Source organism: Dipodomys merriami, unplaced genomic scaffold (assembly GCF_024711535.1).
Source record: "Dipodomys merriami isolate MVZ:Mamm:240054 unplaced genomic scaffold, mDipMer1.0.p SCAF_2, whole genome shotgun sequence".
NCBI lineage: Eukaryota > Metazoa > Chordata > Mammalia > Rodentia > Heteromyidae > Dipodomys > Dipodomys merriami.
In genome coordinates this window covers 43654489-43680107 of record NW_027203381.1, presented here as the reverse complement: position 1 = coordinate 43680107, position 25619 = coordinate 43654489, and the positions used below count along the sequence as shown (strand labels likewise).

The window sequence follows — 25619 nt, the reverse complement described above, 5'->3', positions numbered from 1 at the left end:
GTAAGGCTGTCCACTTACTACCAATTTTTTTTAAATATAGAAGCTTTATTTACACAAATGTCATAAACATGAATTTATAAAGTTGAATAACATTTTTATCAAATAAATTAGCACAAAACTTGATTATGGTATTTGCCTTAATGCTAAGGATATTATTTCTACTAGTTCACTTCAGAAAATACAAAAAGGACTGTAAGAGTTTATAACCCATCTACCTTATCATCCTCATTTGTAAATTATTTTGACTCAAATACACTATAGGTTTCAGGACAATTCTTTTTTTTTAATTATCTTTAAGTAGTTGTACAAAGAAGTTCCCATTCAGGACAATTCTTACTGCTTGCCATTTTGCTGAACTTGTTTATGTATATCTAATGTTCATAAGAACTTCACCTCAATGCTTTTACTCAAGTCCACAAAGCATTTGACAAAGTAATTTTTTCACTTGGATTCAGGGACATTAAACTCTTCTAGTTTCCATTTTTCTCAGGAGTTTATTCTTTGTCTCCTTTGCCAGTTCCTTTACATTCTATCCCTTAAATGTTAGATAAGCCTCAGCACTTAGCTCTATATTAAACATTTCTAGATAGTCTCATCCAACTCCATGACTTTCAATATATGATATGACCCCTCACATTAATGGAAAACAAATGCTCTTCTACTTTTGTAATTATCTATCTATGTAGATTCATGTCTCTACTTTTTAAAATTCTAAGTAATTGTACAAAGGGGTTTCAATTCAACAAGTCAGTATGATTACAATGCATCTTAATGTCATCCCTTCCTTTATCCTCCACCATTTTTCCTAACATTCTCAATTACATAGCACCATTTTTACATTTTTACATATGACTTCATTTGCCTGCACTTCCTCTAATTACCTATATCCCTTTTTCTCCCTCCCTCTGCAAACTCTCCCCCGCCCCAACCCCTATGCCCACCCACCCCCATCTTATTGTGGGTTGGTCCTGAGCTCTTTTTGTTTTTGCTCAAGGCTAGTACTCTAGTGGAACTGAGTTACAGTTCCACTTCCAGCAATTTCTTGGATTTCCTTTCCAGGTGTGCTTCAAACTGCAATTCTCAGATCTCAGCCTCCTGAGGTACTAGGATTACAGGCATGACCCACAGTTGCCCAGCTTCTATGTTTTAATGTTCACCCAAATCAACTTTTGCCTAAAGAATTTCATGATTTGTTCCTCTCCTTCCAAGCCCCAACACCATTCAAAGTAAAAAATTCTCTTTTTTCAACTGCACAAAGATTTTTCAACCTCTCTTCACTGAATTTATTCTCTTCTCATCCATGGTCCATGCTTCCATTATCCTATTTTTAGGAAATCATAATACCTTAAGAACTAGCAATAAAAAAGTGGAACTTGTAACAATAATCAAGACTTTTCTCAGTTATAGGACTTGAACTCACAGCCTAAAACTGTCCCTGTGCCTCATTGTGCCCAAGGCTCACACTCTACCACTGGAGCCACAGTGCCACTTCCAGTTCTGAATGATTAATTGGAGATAAGAATCTCATGGGGCTGGGAAGGTGGCTCAGTGGTAGAGCACTTGCCTTGCATGCATGAGGCCCTGGGTTCGACTCCTCAGCACCACATAAGCAAAAAGAAAAAAGCCAGAAGTGGCGCTGTGACTCAAGTGGCAGAGTGTTAGCCCTGAGCTGAAGAGCTGAGGGACAGCACCCAGGCCCAGAGTTCAGGCCCCACGACTGGACCCCCTCCCCCCCAAAACCACACACACACACATACACACACACACACACACACAAAAAAAAAACCCCACCTCATGGGCTGGGAAGGTGGCTCAGTGGTAAAGTGTTTGCCTCGCATGCATGAGGCCCTGGGTTTGATTCCTCAGCACCACATAAGCAGAAAAAGCCGGAAGTGGTGCTGTGGCTCAAGTGGTAGAGTGCTAGCCTTGAGCTGAAGAGCTGAGGGACAGCGCCCAGGCCCAGAGTTCAGGCCCCATGACCGGCAAAAAAAAAAAAAAAAAAAAGAATCTCATGGGGACTTTTCTGCCCAGAGCCACCAGCACCTGGCTTAATAATAAAGACTTTTGCCGGGCGCTGGTGGCTCACGCCTGTAATCCTAGCTACTCAGGAGGCTGAGATCTGAGGATCGCGGTTCAAAGCCAGCCCGGGCAGGAAAGACCGTGAGACTCCTATCTCCAATAAACCACCAGAAAACCGGAAGTGGCGCTGTAGCTCAAGTGGTAGAGCGCTCGCCTTGAGCTGAAGAGCTGAGGGACAGCGCCCAGGCCCAGAGTTCAAGCCCCACGGCCGACAAAAAAAAAAAAAAAAAAATAATAATAATAATAATAAAGACTTTTTTTTAAAAAATTCACTAATTAAAATCAGTTTGTCCTTTTTATTCTTTACTAGCTCCTTAAGAGTTTATACATACATTTTTTAATTTTTTTTTTTTTTTTGGTCGTGGGGCTTGAGCTCTTGGCCTGGGTGCTGTCCCTCAGCTCTTCAACTCAAGGGGAGCACTCAACCACTTGAGCCATAGCTCCACTTCCAGTTTTCTGAGAGGTTTACTGGAGATAGGAGTCTCATGGACTTCCCTGCCCAAGCTGGCTTTGAACCATGATCCTCAGATCTCAGCCTCCTGAGTAGCTATAATTACAGTGGGGCTTGAACTCTGAGCTTGGGCGCTATCCCTCAGCTCTTCAGCTAAAGGCTAGCACTCTACCTCTTGAGCCACAGAGCCACTTCTGGTTTTCTAGTGATTTATTGGAGATAAAGAGTCTTACAGTTTCCTGCCCAGGCTGGCTTTGAACCGTGATCCTCAGATCTCAGCCTCCTGAGTAGCTAGGATTATAGGCGTGAGCCACCAGCACCCGGCTACATATATAATTTTTGTTGTTTGAAATTCTAATACATTAAACTTAGTTTCAAATGCTACTAAATTGAATCTAAAAGTTCAACTTACCAGCTGTCCTGCTTTGTATATTTTTCCATCCCATTCTATTGCTGAATATGTTGCCCAGGGGCCTTGCTTTTTAGAGGGAAGATCTGGACGGGTAATTATTCCTTTAAAAAGTGTAAATTTTATCTGTTTATCATACTTTTCATGACAGTCCTTCAGCCACAAGGCAAATTCTCTGTCAATTTTCATTCTCTGTTCCTGTAAAAAAAAAAATTTTATTTATTAATTTAATTTTATTTTTTGCAAGTCCTGGGGCTTGAACTCAAGGCCTGAGCACTATCCCTGAGTTTCTTTTTGCTCAAGACTAACACTACCACTTGAGCGACAGCACCACTTTCAGCTTTTTTTGTTTATGTGATACTTCATGCTTGTTAGGCAAGCATTCTACCACTAAGCCACATTCCCAGCCCAAAAACAATTTGTTTAATGTTCTATGAAATGCAAGATATATTTATATATAAAATAAATACAGCCTTAGACATTTCTCACTAATTTCCTTTTTCCTTCCATGTATTACACCTTAGATACACAAAAATAAAATATTGCCAGGCACCAGTGGCTCATGCCTGTAATCTTAGCTATTCAGAAGAATGAGATCTGAGGATTGCAGTTCAAAGCCAGACCAGGCAGGAAAGTCCATGAGACTCTTATCTCCAATTAAACACGAGAAAACTGGAAGTGGCACTGTGGCTCAAGTGGTAGAGCGCTCACCTTCAGCTGAAGAACTCAGGGACAGAGCTCAGGCCCAGAGTTTAAGCCCTACGACCGACAAAATAAATAAAGTATCTGTATCAGTGGTTTTATATTTTCTTATTTTCCTCATATGTTAACAGCACATTGAGTTTGTCTTTTGTTATCTGAATAAAGCTTAGTTAAAATATTATTCTTCATCTGATCATACAAATAATATTTATTAAAATGAACTCCAGGAAATGGAAACAGGGTTTTTTCTTACTTGCTGCTTTCATTTTCTTTTTTGTCTTGTTTGTTCATTTATATGCATTTGGGAGTATAACAGGAGGCATAGAAATATAAGGAAAATGGTACAAATGCATCAGTGGTACTCACTAAACACTGTGTTGAAAATGAACTATACAACTTGCAGGTAAGAATGGGAGAGAAAAACAGAGAATAAGGAAAGGGGTTATAAGGCCCCCAAAAAATGTACTCTTTACCTGGCTTATGCTAACTGTAACCCCTCTGTATGTTACCTTTATAATAAAACATTTTCCTGATTCCTTCTCCTGTATATTCATGGAATATTCATGGAAGCATGAATAATATTCATTATTCATGGAAGCATGAATTAAGGAAGGAAGGGAAAAGGTTCAGAGGGAATGTTCAATATCATACCTGGAACCAAGGTTTTAAATACCAGGAATCACTATCAACCAAGAAAAGAAATCTATCTCTTGGGAACTCAACATTAAACTACATTAAGAGTATGCTTAGTAAGTTGCTCAGGTATATTGGTAGGAAAATATACTAATGACATAATGGGAAAAAAGCATTTCACAGCTCTATTTTTACCCAGAAGACTAGATAAAGTAGGTGATCACTGTGCAAAAGTTCATGAAATAGATCTAACTATTCATCTATGCTCTTTTTATGTGAAGATGCTTCTGAGGCTTCTACTTACTATATCCATATCATAAGAAGATCTAAGAAATTCAAGTAAATTTATTCAAATATTAATCAGCTTTAAATTCTAGAGTACAACTGACAGCTGAAAACTCATGAAAAAAAAACCTTTAAAAAATGTTAATGCAGGGGTAGGGAGGAGTCAGGGGAAGTGGGGAGGGAAGGGATGGTAGGTGACAAACAAAGGAGGAGGTAACAATGCTAAATAGGAAATGTACTCATTACCTTACTCATGTAATGGTAACCCCTTTGTACAGTCTCTTTACAATAAAAAATACACACAAAAACATTTTAATGCACAAAAATATAAAGTTGATACTCTCAATGAAGAAACACAAAGGTGGAATGCTTTTGTGCCTAATACTTATTGAAAAGAACTCCAAGAAATGGAAACAGGTTTAAATAGATATGTGTGTATATATGTAAAATAGACATACATATAAAATATCATGTAATATTTGATACATTTAAATGCTGCACAGTATTTTAAATCAAGTTAAACATATTTAAATAATCAATTCTTTAACCACAATCTTTTAATTAAAGTACATAAAATAAAATATCAGTGAAAACCTAACCTACTAGTGTCTTTGGTTAACTTAAAAATAAAACATTTTGGGAGAGAATGATGAAAGGGCGATAGATAGTTATCAACATGCATCATACTTATAAACTGAGTTGCTAACTTAAAAGAAAAAAACATTTGTAATTATCAAAATTTAATTCTAGAAATTCATACCTGTCCATTTAAAATCCTTGTAAAAAGGGTGTTCTTATCTTTCAATTTCAGTTCCAGATCCATAAATGTAAGTTTATTTGTACTAACTTGAAATTTGTCATTAGTGAATAATGCACCAGATATTCTATTGTAGCATTCAATTGGTGCAAGCCCTCTCTTCTTAGGAGGAGTACACCAGTCAAAGCTTGAACAAAATAAAATAGCAATCAATAAAAAAGATCAAGTTACAAAACAATGCAATTTCAGCATTACTCTTCAACTTTCAGCTTACTCTTCAACTGATGTATATGGTATTAATCGTCCATTCCAAAAGCATTCAAAAATTGGTCTTTTCCCTCTTGCTGCTTTATCAAGTATGAAACAGTCATCATCATCATCTTCATCTTTTAGTTCTAGTTCAGAAGGATAAGTGAATAAAAAAATTAATTTCTATAAAATAGGATCAATTTTCACCTGAGTCAATTTCTACAAAGAATGAAATAACTGCTTCAGAGAAATAGCACAAATTCATTTGGACCCTTCAAATTGCACCCTATAGGAGCTAAAGTCCTTTTTTGCAATTACTTAAAAGATAGTAATGAGCTGGGCACTGGTGGCTCACGCCTGTAATCCTAGCTACTCAGGAAGTTGAGATCTGAGGCTCGAGGTTCAAAGCCAGCCAGGGCAGGAAAGTCCGTGAGACTCTCATCTCTAATAAACCACTCAGAAAAAAATGAAAGTGGCTCAGTGGCTCAAGCAGTAGAGCACTAGCCTTGAGCTGAAGAGCTGAGGGACAGCGTTTAGGCCCAGGGTTCAAGCCCCATGACTGACCAAAAAAAAAAGATAATAATATTCATGTTAGCTTAACTGTTATGAGAAATCTGGTCCCACACTGCTACTAACATTTCTTGTTTAAAGTCAATAACTACTTACATACTAACCAAGCTATGCTGAATCTCCAATCTCATTCAGTTAAAAAGTCATACATATTAAAAACTACATTCTAAAGCTGGGTGCTGGTGGCTCACAACTGTTAATCTAGCTACTCACATGGCTGAGACCTGATGGCCATGGTTCAAAGCCCACCCAGGTAGAAAAGTCCCCGTGAGACTCTTTATCTCCAATTAACCAACCACTTAAAAACCAGAAGCTGTGGCACAAGTGCTAGAGTGCTAGCCTAGAGCACAAAGAGGCTCAAGGACAGAGCCCAGGCCCTGAATTCAAACTTCACTACTGACCAAAACAAACAAACAAACTTCTATAGCAACATCCCTTCTTCCCTACCTATAAACATTTATATGAATACTGTAAATTTCACAATCAGGTCAGAACTAGTAGTACAACAAAAATTCAAGTTTAAAGAAAAAAGTAGCCATTTCTGCAAAAGCATGAAACATAAACACATATACATTTATAAACACATACATGGAAGGTAATCTAGTATATACAAAGGATTAACATATGTAAAAATTTTTCATGAAAATTAGGCAAGTAGAGATTATGAACATCGCATTCAATGCTAGTCCAGGCAAAAAGTTAACAAGACCCCCTCCCTCTCAACTAGTAAGTTCAATGTGGTGATGTACACTGTAATCTAAGCGTAAGGGAAGAGTAAATAGGGGATAGGTTCAGGGCAGTCCCAGGCAAAACCACGAGACCCAACTGGAAAAATAACTAATGCAAAAACAGCTAAGAACATAGTTCAAATGGTAGACCACCTGTCTAGCAAACATGAGGACCAAATTCAAAGTACTGCTTCTTTTTTTTAAAAATGTAATTAACAACACAATCTGATATATAAAAACAAAGATCAAATATTAAGACCTTGATATATTAGCACCTAAGGTATACTGGTATTATACCCTCACCAAAAATAAAACCTTCTTCTTCCAAGAAGCCTCTGAAGAAAGTTTCTTTCAATCCATCCAAATTGCTTTGCTCTTACAGGAGAACCCATTCTTTTGGTTAACACACAATTTACTAACTCTGGTTTTGAAAACCTTATCTAAAGAACTGTCTAAAAGCAGAAATAGGAAATTTAAACAGAAGTCAGATACAAGACAGGAGACAGTCAGTATATATAATAACATATACTGAACACTTACTAAACTGTACTGAACACTATTCAGTTTCTTTTTTTCTTTAGAAATAAGGTCATGGTATGTAGCCCAACATGGCCTCCAATGTACTGAGAACACTAACGTGTGTTGCACTATGCCTAGATTCAACATCATATTTAACCCTCTAAACACTTCTGTGAGGTATAAACAACTACATACATTTGACAGAAGTAGGGAGTAGTTTGCTCAAAATTACATAATAGATAATAGTGAAGATGGAATTCAAATAATAAAATGCAGCTGAAGAACCCCACACTAAGGATGTGCTGAGGAAATATTAGAAATACCAAAGAACTTGCATGTGAGACTATCTATTAATCCATTATTTTAGTGCAAATTCAATAATCTCCCTAGGGTTTAGTAAATTAACCCACGAGGAACATATTAAGTTAAATCTTTATCCTATTCTATATACAGAAAGGAAACAAAGGAATAGAACATATTGCATATAACATGATAAGATTTTTTTCTTAGGTGAGGAACACAAAGGTACAATGCCTATGTGCCTCTGATCATATAAAATAATATTTATCAAACTGAGGAAATGGAAACAAAAGTAAGGATTATGATTTTAAAGGCCGAAAACCTATACAAACATTTTAAATTCTTAAGTTACTATAAAAAAAGCCTTTCTATAGTAAGAGAAAAATCAAAATATAAAGAGAAAAATGGATAGAGATGGTTGCATAAAGTATTTTTTTTCCTTTGGTATTGGGCCTTGAACTCGGAGCCGAATTCTGGGCAAGTTTTTTCGCTCAAAACTTGCATTCCATATCATGAACCAGGATATGGTAAGGACACTTATATATCCACGTTCATTGCCACACTATTCACAACAGACAAAATATGGAAACAACCCAGATGCCCCACAATAGATGATGTGGATCCAAAAGATGTGGTACCTATATAAATGGAATTTTTACACAGCCATTAGAAAGAATAAAATAATGTCAGATGCAGGAAAATGGATGGAAGTAGAACAAATCATGTTAAGGTAAGCCAAGATCAGAGAGACAAACAGCACATATTCTCTGACATGTGGAAATTAGATCTAAAATGCACTGGGATATAACAAATTACACAGGATTCTAGATTCTCACATACAGTGAGACTAGAAGAGGATAGTCTTAGGAGTGAATCACAAAGGTGCAATACCCAAGTGCCTCTTCATATGTATATAAATAATGTACATACTGAAACAAACTCTAAAGATAGGAAACAAAGGACTTTTTCCTTAATTTGTTTTTTCTTTTGCTGATGACTCTATATTCTTTATCTGTATTCTTTATAGTATATTCACAGGCAGATCTGTAGGAGGGAAGGGGAGGACACAGAATCTAGGGGAAAAGGGTGAAAAAGTGCAGCAGTGAAGCACACTGGACATTGATGAAAGTGAAGTATACAACTGAGAATGAAAGAAAAGGAGGGAACAGATGACACTCTACTAAAGGAAATGTACTAATTACCTAATACATGTAAATGTAACCCCTCTGTATATCAACTCTATGGTAACAATGCAGTAAATTAATTTTTTTAAAAAGGCTTGGAATGTGGCTTCATGGTAGAGTGCTTGCCTATCTTGCATGAAGCCCTATCTTGCATGAAGCCCTGAGTTCCGATTCCTCAGTACCACATAAAGAAAAAAAGCTGGAAGTGGTGCTGTGGCTCAAGTGGTAGAGAGCTAGCCTTGAGCAAAAGAAGCTCAGGGACAATGTCTAGGCTTTGTGTTCAAGCCCCAGGACTGGCACAAACAACAACAACAAAAACTGCCATTCTACCACTTGAACCATACCTCCAGTCTCCTGGCTTCTTGGTGGTTAACTGGAATAAGAGTCTCAGGGTTTGTCTGGGCTGGCTTCAAACCTGAATCCTCAGATCTCAGCCTCCTGAGTAGCCAGGATTACAGGTATGAGCCACTAGCACCCAGCTATTTTTAAGTATCTACAAAGGTAAGATGATCTTAGAATATGAAAAGGATTACCTGGCATACATAAAAAAATTATTTGACTATAGGTTTAAGAGAGAAGAGCATTTTTTTATAGCCAGTGCTTTTCACATCTCAAACTGAATTTACACAGAAATCTGCATAACCTTAACTGAAGTAGTACTCATTATTTTAGAAAATCACTATCATAAAATCACATCACATTTGAAACAGACCAGATAAACTTACTTGATGGAAAGCATGGATCATCAGGATAAGTTTCTCTATCATATAAAAAAGGATGGTATCGGATAATCCCTTCCACTATACCATCTCCTTCAACATGAGCCTTGAACTCAAAACTATCAGATGCTGTGTTTATATACAATGTCTGCATGTCATCCTGTATTTCTCTTAAGTTGACAATCTTAGGTGCTTTCCCTTTTTCAAACATGGAAATCTAAAATAAAAATAAAATATAATTAAGCTCTATGGTGACTTGTATTTCAGCTATTACTTAACAAAAAAGTAGGCAAAAATTACCTCCATATAAGTAATCATCTAGCTTAATGAAATATATGTGTGCATATATATATATATATATATATATATATTTGTGCATGATCAAATAACTTTAAGTTGACCTAATAAGTAATATACAACTAAAAAATAAAAGCAAAGAAATATCAAATCAGAACTGAAAGAAGGGTAAGTCATTAGCAAATTTAATTCAGTTTCTATAAAGTAGAACATAAAACTATGAGGAAGGATACTGAGAACTCAAAACTAAAACATTCTATACTTGTAAATCTTGTCATCACTGTAAGACTTCTATAAGGCAAAGAAAAACTGTGTATGTGTGTAAAAACACTGCTTTTCTCCTTGCTTTCAAGGCATGATGGTCATAAAAAAAAAATCCAAGTACTGTAACAAATATAAATTAAAAAACAAAAAACAAAAAACTAGGAGTAGGTGCTGGAGGCTCACACCTGTAATCCTAGCTACTCAAGAAGTTGAGATCTGAGGATTGCAGCTCAAAGCCAGCCTGGGCAGGAAAGTCTTATCTCCAATAAACTACTGAAAAAAAGCCAGAAGTGGGACTATGGCTCAAGTGGTAAGAGTGTACAAAGAAACTCAAGGACAGCACTCAGGCCCTGAGTTCAAGCCCCAGGACCAGGAAAAAAGAATCTAGAAATCATCTCTTTATTTGAGTATCCAAATAATCAAATTACTTAATAAAAGACAAGGAGAGAGATTTTTGACTGATAGTTATTATCCAGAATCACTTGGAACTGGAACAGATAGCTAATAATCTGTAATACTTTAAGATGAATTTTTATCTTACATCAATATCAATATTGTTGAAAGGTCCAACTTCTTTTGATGTACGTTTTTCATTTCCTTTTGGGCCATGAATATAGTAATGATAAATATGCCTAAAATAAAGAAGACAAGTTAAATACTTTAAAATTACATAAAATTACAGCTTAGATAATCTACAAAAAAAATTTAACTGCTACAATTTGAGGGTATTATGTGCCAAGCTTTATTTTGTTTTAGTATATCAGATCAAACCCAGGGCTTCCCAGGGTTTCACATTTGCTACAGAGATGCTCTCCACCTCTGAGTTACATCTCCAGGTACATCTACTCCATGCATATTTAAACACATTTAATTCTGAAATTCAGGTATGACTGCATCTCACTTTATAAAAGTGGGGGTAAGGAGTGCATATAACTTAGTTAAAGTAACAGAATTAGAGTTAGGGAAAGACGGACTTCAATTCAGGTACTCCTAACTTCAAAGCTTATATATATTCCACTTTCAAGAATAGTTTATCAAATAAAGAAAACCCAGAAAGCAAGAGTTCATAATTCTATTTGTTAGGACCATTCTAGAAAATACATAAATATCAGTAGACTGACTTATACATCTTCAAATAATATTCTTAGTAGAAAAACATCATTCTAGAACTTTTCATGTCTTCAGTCAATAAAACAATTACAACAAACAAAACTAATAAATTCAACATAAACCTACTGAAAACTATCATCTTCAGAAATTTTATTTTGTAAATATAGGTTAAATAATATATTTTGGTGAATTATTCAAAACAATTCTTTAGTTATTGTTCAACTATATATTTGCAAAATTCCTTCACATAAGTTTCAACTAAAAAAGACTGTAAGATAATTAGAGTTGCTGGATATCCTAATGCTAGCCTGAGCTACATAGTAAGATCTCAAAAAAAAAAAAAAAATATATATATATATATATATATATATAGAAGAGGCGAAAATGAAAAACAGTAAAAAAGGAAAGAATATTAAGATTTAGTATTCTAACTTTTCCTGAAAACACCACTGAAAAAAAGCATTGGAGTATTTTCATATCCTCAGAAATTTGAAAACAAGTTTGACACATTTTAACCATTGTCTGATTTGATTAAAGTTTTAAAAGTTATTCTATCCACACTATTTTTCTTCAGTAGGAAAAAAAAAAAAAACCTATAAAACAGTTAAGCCAAAGTGGTAGCACACATGCATAATCTTAGCTATTCTGGAGGCAAAGATATGAGGATAACTCTTTGAGGCCAGTCCAGGCAAAGGCTAGCCAGACTTTATCCAGGGCTGGCAGCACACACCTGTGATCCTAGCCCTCCAGGAGCCATAAGTAAAAAAAAGATTACGGGTTGAGGCCAGCCAAAGAAAAGGAAGAAGGATATCCTATCAGAAAAATAAACTAAAAACAGGGCTGGGAAGGTGGCTCAGTGGCAGAGTGCTTGCCTTGCATGCATGAGGCCCTGGGTTCAATTCCTCAGCACCACATAAGCAGAAAAAGCTGGAAGTGGAGCTGTGGCTCAAGTGGTAGAGCGCTAGCCTTGAGCTGAAGAGCTGAGGGACAGAGCCCAGGCCCACAGTTCAGGCCCCACGTCCAGCAAAAAAAAAAAAAAAAAGAAACTAAAAGCAAATAGAATTGAAAGTATAATTTATGTGGCAGAGTGCTTGCCTACCATGCAGGGGCCACATACAGGAGACCATGAGTACCTTTTTAGGGGTGGGGAACATCAACAAGGGCCACTTAAGCCCTGTAAAACCAAATGGCACATGATGGGACCTATATACTTATCCTATGCTGACTCCTATGCTGGCTGACAGTGGCTTTCTGCTTGTGTTGGTAATTTTGTATGGCCTTCCAATAACATTATAAATAACCAAATGTATCTTGCCAGAAAAATGGTTTTCCCACCTCTGCTGAATACATGAATACACGAAAGAATGAATGAAATAGAATAAATAAATCAAATGACATAAAATTTCTCAATAAAAAACATTCAAGAAAAAAGGATTCAAAATTTTATATTCTTATACAAGACACAAAAATTTAAGCTCCATTAATATACATGTATCTCTAGTACAAAATATTTTGAGTACAATTACTTTTGAGGGAAGTGTGAAAAGATTTTTAAATATGAATTTTAGGCAGGCGCCAGTGGCTCACACATGTAATCCTACTCAAGAAGCTGAGCTCTGAGGGTCACACTTTGAGACCACCCAGTGCAGTAAAGTCCTTTAGACTTTTATCTCCAATTAACTACCAAAAAGCCAGAAGTACCTCAGGGACAGTGCCCAGGCCCTGAGTTCAAGAGCCAGGAGAAGTTAAAATATATACATTTTTTGTTATTTTTATTTTTTGTGCAGATGTGCCCATTATAAGACTCAGTATTTCAGACTAAGGTAAATTGAGAAAACAATCTAATAAATGATATGTGTCATCATAAAAAGACAGCATATGCATTAAATAAATACTCCTCTGATTTGGTCTAATGGTATATATATATATAACTTAGAAAAGTTTCTTAAACAAAACACAATAATTTATTCTCAGTATTATTAGTATGTCATAAACACATTCACTGCTTCTATTTTGATGGGCTGGATATATTAGTTTGATAAATATATTCACATATAGAAACTATTGTTACAGACTATCAGGATACAGTGATGAACTAAAATATAAAGGCTAGGGTGGTGGCTCAAGTTGGGAGCTCCTGCCTAGAAAGTGCAAAACCCTGAGTTCAAACCTAAAAGGTATTATACTGGGGAAGACATAAGAAAAAAATAGATAGCACTGAAGATTACGACATGCCACAGAAAAGCAGTGCAAACCAGTGACATGGATGTGAAAGCTGAAGTTGATAAATTGAGTTCCTTTTTAATTTTACAATAGGTGTCAAAAATCCTGGACCTCTTAACTAATACAGTACACTTCAGTTATTTTTATTTTTAAAATGAGTGAAAAAGAACTATATTAACACCAATATCAGAATACTAGATATTGGATTGAAAGAAATTGGATGAAAAGAATAGCAAAGAGGCTTCAATGTATCTGAAATATTTTGTCTTAAAAAAAATGAACGGCAACATTATTTGAGTCCAGTATACTTACGCTAATTGTCGTGTCCAAAGATGGAAATAATTTTTCAAGTACTGTATGTGTTCTGGTTGTACCCCTGTGATGACCACAGCAGTAAAACTATCTTTTTCCTTCTCCTCTACAATAAGATTATGTAGAAATCTTTCATCATCGTTTGTAATGTGAACAGAATCAGATGGCTACAAAAGTGAATACAAATACATCTTAAATTACAGTAATTTTTAAATTTTCTTAAGTCATCTTAATTATAATAGCAGCCCTACATAAATTTTAATGTGATTCATTTGGATAGTCTTCAAAACAATCTTCAAAAAAACTGTTGGGAAAAAATGGTCCAAATATAACACACTAGGTGAGTCTGTGACAACACTGAAAGGGCCAAGAAAACTTTCACCTAGACAAATGGTATACATACTGACATGCTTTTGAAATAGATTATTTGCAAGTATGAAAATAAGACAATAAACTTGTTACTGTCTGAATCTGTTAGCTATGGTAGAAGCTTTCTGTCTCTTTCCTAGACAGAGAAGATAACAGAAACAAAAGATGGAGGAGGAGAGGGCTAGGAAGGTGGCTCAGTGGTAGGGCGCTTGCCTTGCATGCCTGAGGCCCTGGGTTCGATTCTTCAGCACCACATAAAGAAAAAAAAAGCCGGAAGTGGCGCTGTGGCTCAAGTGGTAAAGCGCTAGTCTTGTGCTAAAGGGCTGAGAGACAGCACCCAGGCCCAGAGTTCAGGCCCCACGACTGGACCCAAAAAAAAAAAAAAAAGATGGAGGAGGAGAAAAAGCAAAGAGAAATCTATTTCAGCAGTTCCATGGCACCAGATGCTTTGGAGATGGGCTTTCCTGTCCTTGGGGGATAAAAAAAACCCACTACAGGTAAACTCTGATGTATCATATCACTAGCCCCAAAACTAGCTCCATTCTCTCACAGGTCCAAGGAGTTGCAGTCAGGAGTTGCAGACCCATGTCTCTGCTCTCTCAAGCCAGCATTTGGCTCACATGAACCATCCCATACCCCAGGAACCAGATGTTAAAACATGTTCCTGGACACCAGTCTTCACATATGCATCTGGGCTAAGAGACTAGAGAGAAAACAGTAATCTTTGCTATCCAAATTTTTCCATCTTGTACAAATGCCCCATGAACTTGAAAGTTGGGACCTCAGTATTCAATGTTATGCCATTAGTTAAAAGACAGGAGGGTTATCTCTCTTTGGGTTTCATAAGGCATGTAGGTTTTTGTGATTGTGAGATTACACCCTCTTCTGTAATCAATTTAAGGGGCCATCTTTTGTATGTTTCTTAGGATAGCTAGTCACCACCCACCAGTGTCAGTGGACATAAAATTCTCTTCATCATAGTTGTTTGTTCCTTCCCTTCTGGCTGGACATGAAGACAGTGATTTCAGAAACTAGGTTACTCAAAATAATTACTAAGTAATCTTTTGGTTTACATGAGGAGGCCATTTACTAAGGATTGATATCCTGTTTCCTTGAGTGCTTGTTTCAAAAGTGCTTAAACAACTAGAATCTAGCTATAAGAGAAGTTCAAATCCCAAATGTAGAGAAATGCAATGCTAAGAGTGAGATATCTCCCCACACAACATCATTGTGTTTATTAAACTTTACTCATTAAGGTGAAAGGAGATGTCAGTCCTTAAGAGTACTAGGCTAAGGTTTTTTGGTTTTTTTTTTTTTTTTTGTCAGTCATGGGGCTTGAACTCTGGGCCTGGGCGCTGTCCGTGAGCCCTTCAGCTCAAGGCTAGCGCTCTACCACTTGAACCACAGCACCACTTCTGACTTTTTCTGTTTATGTGTTGCTGAAGAATCAAACCCAGGGCCTCGTGCATGCAAGGCAAGCACTCCACCACTGAGCCACCTTCCCAGCCCTAGGCTAAGGTTTTTCTATTAAATGAACTTAGTCAGAGGTTGGAATACTCCATTCCCCAGAGAATCAGAGCAGCTGTGTATCCCTATATTTTTTTCATTGTCTTCCATCTTTCTCTCCAAGTACAGAAAAAAAAGATGGGAACCATTACTAGTATTCCTGGCAATTTTCTAATACAATGTATTTTTTTAGAATTAGAGGACTTTAAGGCCAGGCGCCAGTGGCTCACGCCTGTAATCCTAGCTACTCAGAAGGCTGAGATATGAGGATCCCGGATTAAAGCCAGCTTGAGCAGGAAAGTCTTTGAGACTCTTATCTCCACCCAAAACCAGAAAACCGGAAGTGGCACTGTGACTCAAGTGGTAGAGCACTCGCCTTGAGTGCTTCAAAATACTGAAAAACTCAGGGACAGCGGGCCCAGGCCAAGTTCAAGCCCCATGACCGACAAAAAAAAATTAGGACTTTAAAGGAAAGGGATTAAAGGACAATGTGGACTCAATATTAAAATTGGACAACAGAAACCTGATCTGTAAATGGGAGCTTTGTTTTTAATTCTATTAAGGTTATGTTTACTACATTGGTCTTTCTAGTCTCAGTCAGTTGCAATCCTGAAAAAAAGTATAATCAAGGATTATACTGATGATGTCCATTGTCAGGAATGAAACTAAACCAGTGGAAAAATGCCACCATTCTCAGTGGATATACCAAAATGAAATTATCAAATTAAAAGTATTAATGTAAAATTTTTTAATTACATGATTAAAAGAATTATTGCTTAATTGAAAAAAATAATATAATGCACAAAGCAGTTAATGATAGATTAAGGGAAAAGATAAAGATCCTACAAAAACAGAAGACAGGAACCATACCCCATTTTAAAAGTTAGTAAATTTGGCCTTTGAGGATTTCAGCAATCAAGATTTAATGGACAAAGACAAGGAAACAAAGGACCTTTTCTTAATCTGTCTTTTCACTTTTAGATGACTTTGTATTCTTTACCTCACATATGGTGTATACATGTGCACATCTGAGGGAAGGTAGGGGAAAGGCACAGAATCAGTGGAAAATTGATGAAAAAGTGCAACAGCAGTGTCCACCGGCTGCACTGGACATTAATGAAAATGAACCAAGCAACTTATGGTCAGAGATGGGAGGGAGGGAATGAGAGAGAATGAGGGAACAGATGATACTAAGCAAAAGGAAAGAAATGTACTTATTACCTGATGTATGTAAAGGTAACCCTGCTGTATATCACCTCTAAAACAATATTTTTTTTAATTTTTAAAAATTTAAAACAGGGGCTGGGAAGGTAGCTCAGCGGTAGAGTGCATGCCTTGCAAGCATGAGGCCCTGGGTTCGATTCCTCAGCACCACATAAACAGAAAAAGCCGGAAGTGGTGCTGTGGCTCCAGTGGTAGAGCACTAGCCTTGAGCTGAAGAGCTGAGGGACAGTGCCCAGGCCCAGAGTTCAGGCCCCATGACCGGCAAAAAAAAAAAAAAAAAAAAATTTAAAACAAAGTATTTAATAGACAGATTAAGAGAGGTTAATTACAAGTCTATTTGCTGAAAAGTAAGGTCAAATATTGGCTGTGAGAAACTTCCCTCTAAAGTAAAGTCTCCTGGAAGAAGAACCTAGGACAACTCTAAGCAGCAAATTGATTCCAGTAACCTAAAGAGGAAATGTTGTAAATGTGGAAATTCAAGGCATGGAAAGCCAAATGCCTTAAGGAAGGGGCCACAATATTCAAAGATATGTTCCCTGTGCCATGAGGGAAAACACAAAATACTTGGAGAAAGGACTATTCTTCAAGGGAAGAAGGGGCCCCATGGGAAAGATCCACTTCTGAAATGGCAGTCCCTGCGAATTTAAAGATGCCAAAGGGTACCCACTATTCGAGCCACAACCAATCAACTCCCAATATCCTATATTATGAGAAACACTGAGTATTTCTTGACATGGCTAAGGAGAATTCATTTTAATAGATAATGGAGCCTAGCTTCCTTGAATCTCTCTAAATGGAGCTGCATAGTAAACAGTGTTGACAGATCTTACAAGATCTCCCCTCATAAATATGAACATTTTATTTTTCTTAACCAAAATGCTCCAATTCCATTCCTGAGCAGAGATATTCTAATTACTTTAGGAACAAATAGAGCTTTGTAAATTGTCGTGTAGGAAGATAATCTGAGATTTTCTTCTTTGGTCTTCATTAAAATAAGGCTAGTAAGATTATTTAATTGGGGCTGGGAAGGTGGCTTGGTGGTAGAGTGCTTGCCTTGCATGCATGAGGCCCTGGGTTCGATTCCTGAGCACCACATAAGCAGAAAAAGCTGGAAGTGGTGCTGTTGCTCAAGTGGTACAGTGCCTTGAGTTCAGGCCCCACGATCAAAACAAAACAAAAAAAAGATTATTTAATTTTCTTAGAAGTTTTGTCTGAATTCAAAAATTTTGTAAAAATCAAATTAAACACAAGTATAGCATGCCTACAAGCCTAGCTACTCAGGAAGCTCAGATCCAATGAGTAAAGTTTAAAAGACCCTAAATTCAAGCCCTAGAGTGGAAGAAGCTCTCTTTCAAGTAGGAAAGATATAGGAATCTATGAGAATGTTTTTGAAAAGGACAGTAAAGTGAAGAAAAAATAGTTTTGGACAAAGAAAGGGTTTTACAGAATAAGATTTGTCTTAACTGTTGTAAAGTGGGAAAAAAGAATTAAAACAAACTCTAGAAAATTAATAAAGTAGAATGTATTGGTAGGTCTTAAATATAATACAAATTGAAATTTTAAAGATTTATGATTAAGTTGGCAATAATTTGAAATCACCAAAAAGAATTAAGGATCAAGATACAATGCATGATGTTACAGCCCAATTTTGTGTATTAAAGTATTTTATTCTGTAACATTTGCAAAATCTGGCAAATTACATTAAGACATAACTAGCTTTTTTGCTAATTTTATCAGACCTTTCAACTACTTAGGAAACTAAGTTCATTTAAATATCTTTATATAAAGTGTTAAGTGATTGTAATTTACATTCTACTAAAACTGGGCTAAATGTCTAAGCTTTATTTTAAAAATATGCAACAATTTACAGGGAGGAGTAGGTAAGTTTAATAACATGCAAAATGACCAGCAAGTATAGATTGAGTTATACAATGTGCATTGAGTTAGGCCACTCTTGTATATATGAGATACACTTGTACAATAGAAAGGTCAATTTAGTTCACTGACACTGTTTCCCTAATTTAAGTTAAACAAATATTTGATTTGTGAATGCTTTAAATCTAGTCTACCCAGCCAAAGCTTTTAAAGATGAAAAGTGACACACATTGTGTAACATCTGTATAACTATTACTGCTAGATCCTATTTATATTCAACAAACTTAGATTCTCCAAGTAAATAAGCCTTCTAAAATGCTAGGCTTAGAACAAGACAGTGACATAAAGTTATTAAACTCTATTAATTCTTGTATGCATGTGTTCCTACTTGTAAGGACAGCTTTAAAAGTGCTGGTATAATGCTGTAAATCATAACATTAAATCTAATACTAAAAATAGCCAAGGAAACTAATAAAATTTTGTTTTCCAAAGGCCAATGTAAGATATAAAAATCTAAACTGCCTTAAAAAAAAAAGATTAAAAACACCTTAACTGAAAAACCTAACTCAAAATGTTCAAGGAATGTGGAGTAAAAACTGTATTTATTTTCTTAAAAAATAGACAAGAAAATTCACAAAAATGTTACCAGTACTTTTCTGACACTGAACAAAATTTCTAAAATTTTATTTTAGAACCTTACAAAGCAATTTTAAAATGTTCAAGATTACTCAAAAGATTTTAAGATGAAAAAATATAAAATGCTTCAAGCAGAAAATGTACAAGAAGGGCTGGGAAGGTGGCTCAGTGGTAGAGCGCTTGCCTTCCATGCATGAGGTCCTGGGTTTGATTCCTCAGCACCACATAAGCAAAAAGAAAAAAGCCGGAAGTGGCGCTATGGCTGAAGTGGTAGAGCGCTAGCCTTGAGCTGAAGAGCTGAGAGACAGCACTCAGGCTCAGGCTCAGAGTTCAGGCCCCACGACTGGATCCAAAAAAAAAAAGAAAAGAAAAGAAACAAGAATAAATGTCATGTACTTACCTCCAAGATTCAAATTTCTTAACAATTTGCCATATTGAAGTGACAATTTAAAAAGAAATTTGTAGGACAAATCCCATATATTTCTCTGAAGTTCTAATTTCCTAAAACTCTACTACCCTATCCTATCAGTGCTTTTCTAAAGTTTATATATTTCATAACAAGACTTTAAAACTCAAATTCAAACTAGGAAAAACTATGTAACCTTATTAGGCTTTATAGGAAAACTTATTACATTAATAATTTTAGCCTAAGGATGCAGGTAAATGATCATTTTTACTATTCAAACAAAAGAAAAAGAATGAACATCAAATAACTCATTCCTAATATTTCATATTTCCAAGTTTTTAAACATTATTGAGCCAGGTGCTGGTGGCTCACTGCTGTAATCCTAGCTACTCAGTAGACTGAGATGTAAGGATCAGGGTTTGAAGAAGTTAGCCTGGGCAGAAAAATCCATGAGACTCTTATCTCCAATAAACTACTCAGAAAAAGCAAGTTGTAGTGCTGTGGTTCAAGTGGTAGAGTGCTAGTCATGCGCTCGAAGAGATTCAGGGACAGGGCCCAGGCCCTAAGGTCAAGCCTCAGGACTGGTTAAAAAAAAAAACAAAAAACTGAAAGTCACGCATGGCAGCACAATGCCTATATAATCCAGCACTGAGAAGCTAAAGCTAAAACTTCAAGTCCAGCCTAGGATAATAAAAAAAATCTCTCATTTAAAAAAAAAAAACTAAATACTAACATTTTAGTAATAAATTAGAAAATGTCCTTATTATCTAGTCAAAGGAATAAATTTACAGTTGTGAGTTTTAAAATGTATTATACCTTTCTGTTTCTAATATATCCACTGTATATTGCCTCCTTATTTTTTTCCTTTTTCTCAAAATCTTCTTTAGAGAGCACAAGTTCATGAACATCTTGGGAATCTGCAGGTTTGCTTATCATCTGCCAAATATTAAAAACAGTACTTTAAAAACTGCTAATAGTTAAACTGCTTAATCTCAAAATATGTTGATCAAATTTCACTTATAAGAAATATTTTCACTTACTCTGGCTGATTGTCCAACAAAGAAAACAGCCTGTTTGCCACCAACACCAAAATAGGAAATATCACTATTTAAACTGCGTGGCACTGGTACTGGCCGAACATATCCTGAATGATCACTAAAATAAAACATTGCATTAATGCAGTGATTGTAAATAATCTATTTAAGTGCCTAAAAAAACTGACCACCAAGCCAGCTTAATTCAAACATGAAAAGTAATTAGAGCAAAGTCAAGACATCTACTCCAATAGTTCTTATACCCACAGATCAGGCATTATGTTTCCCCTGAAAACATTAAGAAATGAGAAAACTAAGCTCCAAATTCTCAAGTTCCCAAATAGGATTTTAAAAAATCCTTTAGGAAAGATATTGATATAAGGATAAAGGATACTGATATAAAAATATATTTGGGACTGGGCACCAGCTCATGCTTATAACCCTAGCCACTCAGGAGGCTGAGATCTGAAGATCTAAATTCAAAGATAGCCCAGGCAGGAAAGTTCATGAGACCCTTATCTCCAATTAACCCTCAGAAAACTGTAAGTAGAACCATGGCTCTAAGTTGGAGAATGTTAGCCTTGAGTGAAAAAGCTCTGGGATAGTGCCCAGAACCTGAGTTCAAGTTCCAAGAACATCACAGACAGACATTTTGTTGCAAAAGAAATGGCTAGTAAAACTGAAGGGTATATGGCTGGGAAAAACTATTACTAATATTGTGTTCATTAACTAAAAATAAAATGTATTATTAAAACACAACATCCTTATATAGCTTTTTAAAGATTTTAATTTGCATCTATTAGTTATATAAAGGGTGAACAAATACAGCAGTGATTCTCACTAGACACTATATTGAAAAAGAACAATTTGGAAGGGGAGAATCAGGAGGGAAAAACTGGGAGAAAAGGAGGGAAGAGATGACACTGTCCAAAAGTTATGTACGCGTTACCTGACTTACATAACTGTAACTTTCTGTACATAACCTTTACAATGAAAATGTATCTACTTCAAATGTATGTCTTTCAGAAAATACCACACACCAAAAGTCAGCATGAGGATCAAGAAATTAAAAATCCAAATAGCAACTCTACAACTTCTTTTCAGAGACACAGAGAAAATTCACCAAGATAGGTAACATCCTAGATCATAAAACAAAACTAAATACATTTAAAAGCCCTGAAATAATTTAGAATATGTTGTTTGACCATAAGGAAAAAATACACAAACTAAATCAAGATATAGTGGTGCACACCTATAATCTTAGCACTTGGGAGAGTGAGATAAGAGAAATACAAATTCCAGGGCAGTCTGGGCTATAGGAGACCATTAGAAAGACAAAAAAAGAAAAGAAGAGGAGAGGAGAGAAGACGGGAAGGAGATGGGAGGGGAGAGGAGAAAGCTATCTCAAATCTACAACTTAAATTATCAGAGACTTATGGGATATTGGTGCCTTACTCCTGTTATCCTAGCTACTCAGGAGGCTGAGATCTGAGGATCATGGTTCAAAGGCAATCTGGACAAAAAAGGCCATGAGACTCTTACCTCCAAATAACCATCTAAAAGCTAGAAGTGGAGCTGAGGCTCAAGTAGTAGTACACTAGGATCAAGCAAAAAAAAATCTCAGGGACAGCACCCAGACTCTGAGTTCAAGTCCCAGGACTTGGTGGGGAAAAAAAACACAAAAAACAAAAAACAAACAGGTGCCAGTAGCTCTTGCCTCTAATCCTTTTTTGTGCCTTGAGCACAAAAACTCAGGAATGACACTCAGGTCTGGCACAGGAAAAAACAAAGACTTGTTAGGGGGCTGGGAAGGTGGCTCAGTGGTAGAGTGCTTGCCTTGCATACATGAGGCCCTAGATTCGATTCCTCAGCACCAAATAAGCAAAAAAAGCCAGAAGTGGCGCTGTAGCTCAAGTGGAAGAGTGCTAGCCTTGAGCTGAAGAGCTGGGGGACAGTGCCCAGGCCCAGAGTTGAAGCCCCACAACCGGCAAAAAAAAAGACTTGTGGGTCAAATCTTTTCCTAATAGAGTTGTACACTATTACAAGAATTTAAATATTTATCTTTTTTGTTTGTTTTTGTTTTTTGGTCATGAAGCTTGAACCCCGGGCCTGGGTGCTGTCCTCAAGCTAGGGATCTACCACTGTGAGCCACAGCTCCACTTCCAGTTTTGTTTTCAGGTGGTTAATTCCCTGGAGAAGAGTCTCACAGATTTTCCTGCTCTGTCTGGCTTCAAACCACCATCCTCAGATCTCAGCCTCCTGAGCAGCTAGGATTACAGGCCTGAGCCACCAGCACCAGGCTAAATATTTTTCTTTCTAGTAGCTTTCAGCATATTTCTTCTTATTCAGGACACTTTTTACAAGCCTATTATGAAACAAAACTGGGTTCTATTCCCAAATTACCATAAATGTTTTGAAAAACAGGACACTAAAATATAGAAATACATGGGGCTGGGAAGGTGGCTCAGTGGTAGAGCGCTTGCCTTGCATGCATGAGGCCCTGGGTTCGACTCCTCAGCACCACATAAGCAAAAAGTAAAAAGCCGGAAGTGGTGCTGTGGCTCAGGTGGTAGAGCGCTAGCCTTGAGCTGAAAAAGCTGAGGGACAGTGCCCAGGCCCAGAGTTCAGTCCCCATGACCGGACCAAAAAAAATAAATAAATAAAATAAAATATAGAAATACATAAGTTCGGGGCTGGGAAGGTGGCTCAGTGGTAGAGCGTTGCCTTCCATGCTTGAGGCCCTGGGTTCAATTCCTCAGCACCACATAAGCATTAAAAAAAAAAGCCAGAAGTGACGCTGTGGCTGAAGTAGTAGAGAGCTAGCCTTGAGCTGAAGAGCTGACAGACAGTACCCAGGCCCAGAGTGCAGGCCCCACGACCAGAACCCCCCACAAAAAAATAAAAAACAAAAACAAAAAAAACAAAGTCCAAACTTCATGCACTTTCAGACATTTTGCTAGCGACATGAAGTGATTTCTAAAGCTTATTTTAAATTTAGTCTGTTGGCCTACATAGTTCTTACCCACTTAGGAAGAAAAGGGGATAAGGTTCTAAGGTATTTAACGTATCCATGTAACCCCTTCTACTTCAGGAAATGCAAAAAGAACTGTTCAATAAAGCATTTTATCTTATAAGGCACAATAGTATATAATTCTACTTCTAATATTAATCACAAAAACTCTATAATAAAACCTAAATATGTTAAAATCTAAATACTTTATAATGTATTGCATGTATATAAAGGCACATTAAGAGTTCTTTAAATACAGCCACCCATTAAAAAATGTAAAATTTTCTAACCTTTCAAAGTCACCTTGCCTTGTAAATTTTGACAACCTGTACACCGCCCAGTTGTTAAGCTGTTTAGAGGTCATTCCTCTTCCATTATCTATCACCGCCACTGCAGGTTTTCCTTGTGTTTCATCAAAAAGCTATGAAACAAAGTAAGTTCAAAAAGACAAAAATAATCAACTCAATATTTGTGATACATATATATATGATTCAATAAATATGATTCAGTATATATGATTCTACATTGCTGGTAGAAGTATAAAGTAATACAACTTTCTGAAAGGCACTTCAGCCAAATCTACCAAAAGCCTTAGAATTTTTTTTTTCTTTGTCGGTCATGGGGCTTGAACTCTGGGTCTGAGCACTCTCTTTGCACTCTTCAGCACAAGGCCAGTGCTCTACCACTTGAGACACAGCGCCATTTCTGGTTTTTCTAGTAGTTAACTAGAGATAAGAGTCTCACAGAGTTTCCTGCCTGGGCTAGCTCTGAGCCACAATCCTCAGATCTTAGCTTTCTGAGGATTACAAACATGAGTCACTGGCACCTGGCTTGCCTTAGAATTATTCATGTCTCCTTAACCCAGAAAATTCACTTCACAGAATTCGACTTAAGGAAATAATTAAAGGACATGTACAGAGACATATTAATATTCATCATCTTTGCATTTTTCCTAATGGCAAAAGTATAGGGGAAACAGATTATGTAACTTACACTACAGCAAACAAATCACTCTGCAGCAATGGAATACTGTATTGTAGACTAGTCATATATCAAATGTTTACAATGTATTTCTAGGAAAGAGGGGGGTTTATTTTTTAAGTGTAAACATACATATCATATGCATAGAAAATAAGACTAATGGAAAAAATCTTAACAATGGATAAAGACATCAAATTAGTATTACTACCCTTGCTATATCTGTTTTCTTTTTTTTCTGTTCTTATAAAAACTTTAAATTTCTTTTTTTTGCCAGTCTTGGGGTTTGAACTCAGGGCCTGGGCTCTGTCCCTGAGCCTCTCTGTGCTCAACACTACACTCTACCACTTGAGCCACAGTGCCACTTCTGGCGTTTTTCTATTTATGTGATACTAAGGAATAGAACACAGGGTTTCATGCATGCTAGGCAAGTACTCTACTACTAAGCCACATTCCCAGCCAAAAACTTTTATTTCTTCATGCATTTTCTTACCAACTTAATCTGTATTCTTCTAATACCAACATTATGAGAAGTCGCCGACAATGAATTATCAATTAATTCTGCAAGAGCAAATGCTGAAAGAGATTGAGAAAACATTATTGTTTAACTTTTCCCTCCTCAATATATCATAATGGTTCAAAGTAGAAGAAACTCCAATCACTATCAGCATAAAAAAGCAGTCATCAATCAATACTTGTATGGTATTATACAGCATAAGTCAGCCAACCATTATTCCTATTTTAAGTTTATAATCTAAGAAAAACATACAGACACAAGAAACAGAAGACT

General features: G+C 36.4%; 1 protein-coding gene across 2 annotated transcripts in view; it reads right to left on the bottom strand.

Annotated features, from left to right (window-relative positions):
• Smchd1 (structural maintenance of chromosomes flexible hinge domain containing 1) overlaps positions 1–25619 on the bottom strand; it is a 141701-nt gene that overhangs the window by 101101 nt on the left and 14981 nt on the right. For both annotated transcript variants that reach the window (XM_070029482.1, XM_070029483.1), the window contains exons 4-13: positions 25323–25405; positions 24142–24272; positions 20848–20962; positions 20624–20743; positions 13792–13958; positions 10688–10778; positions 9592–9802; positions 5591–5711; positions 5320–5503; positions 2943–3137 (exon numbers count right to left, since the gene is read on the bottom strand). In XM_070029482.1, coding sequence (XP_069885583.1) covers positions 2943–3137; positions 5320–5503; positions 5591–5711; positions 9592–9802; positions 10688–10778; positions 13792–13958; positions 20624–20743; positions 20848–20962; positions 24142–24272; positions 25323–25405 — 1418 coding nt within the window. The remainder of the gene's footprint in view (positions 1–2942; positions 3138–5319; positions 5504–5590; positions 5712–9591; positions 9803–10687; positions 10779–13791; positions 13959–20623; positions 20744–20847; positions 20963–24141; positions 24273–25322; positions 25406–25619) is intronic.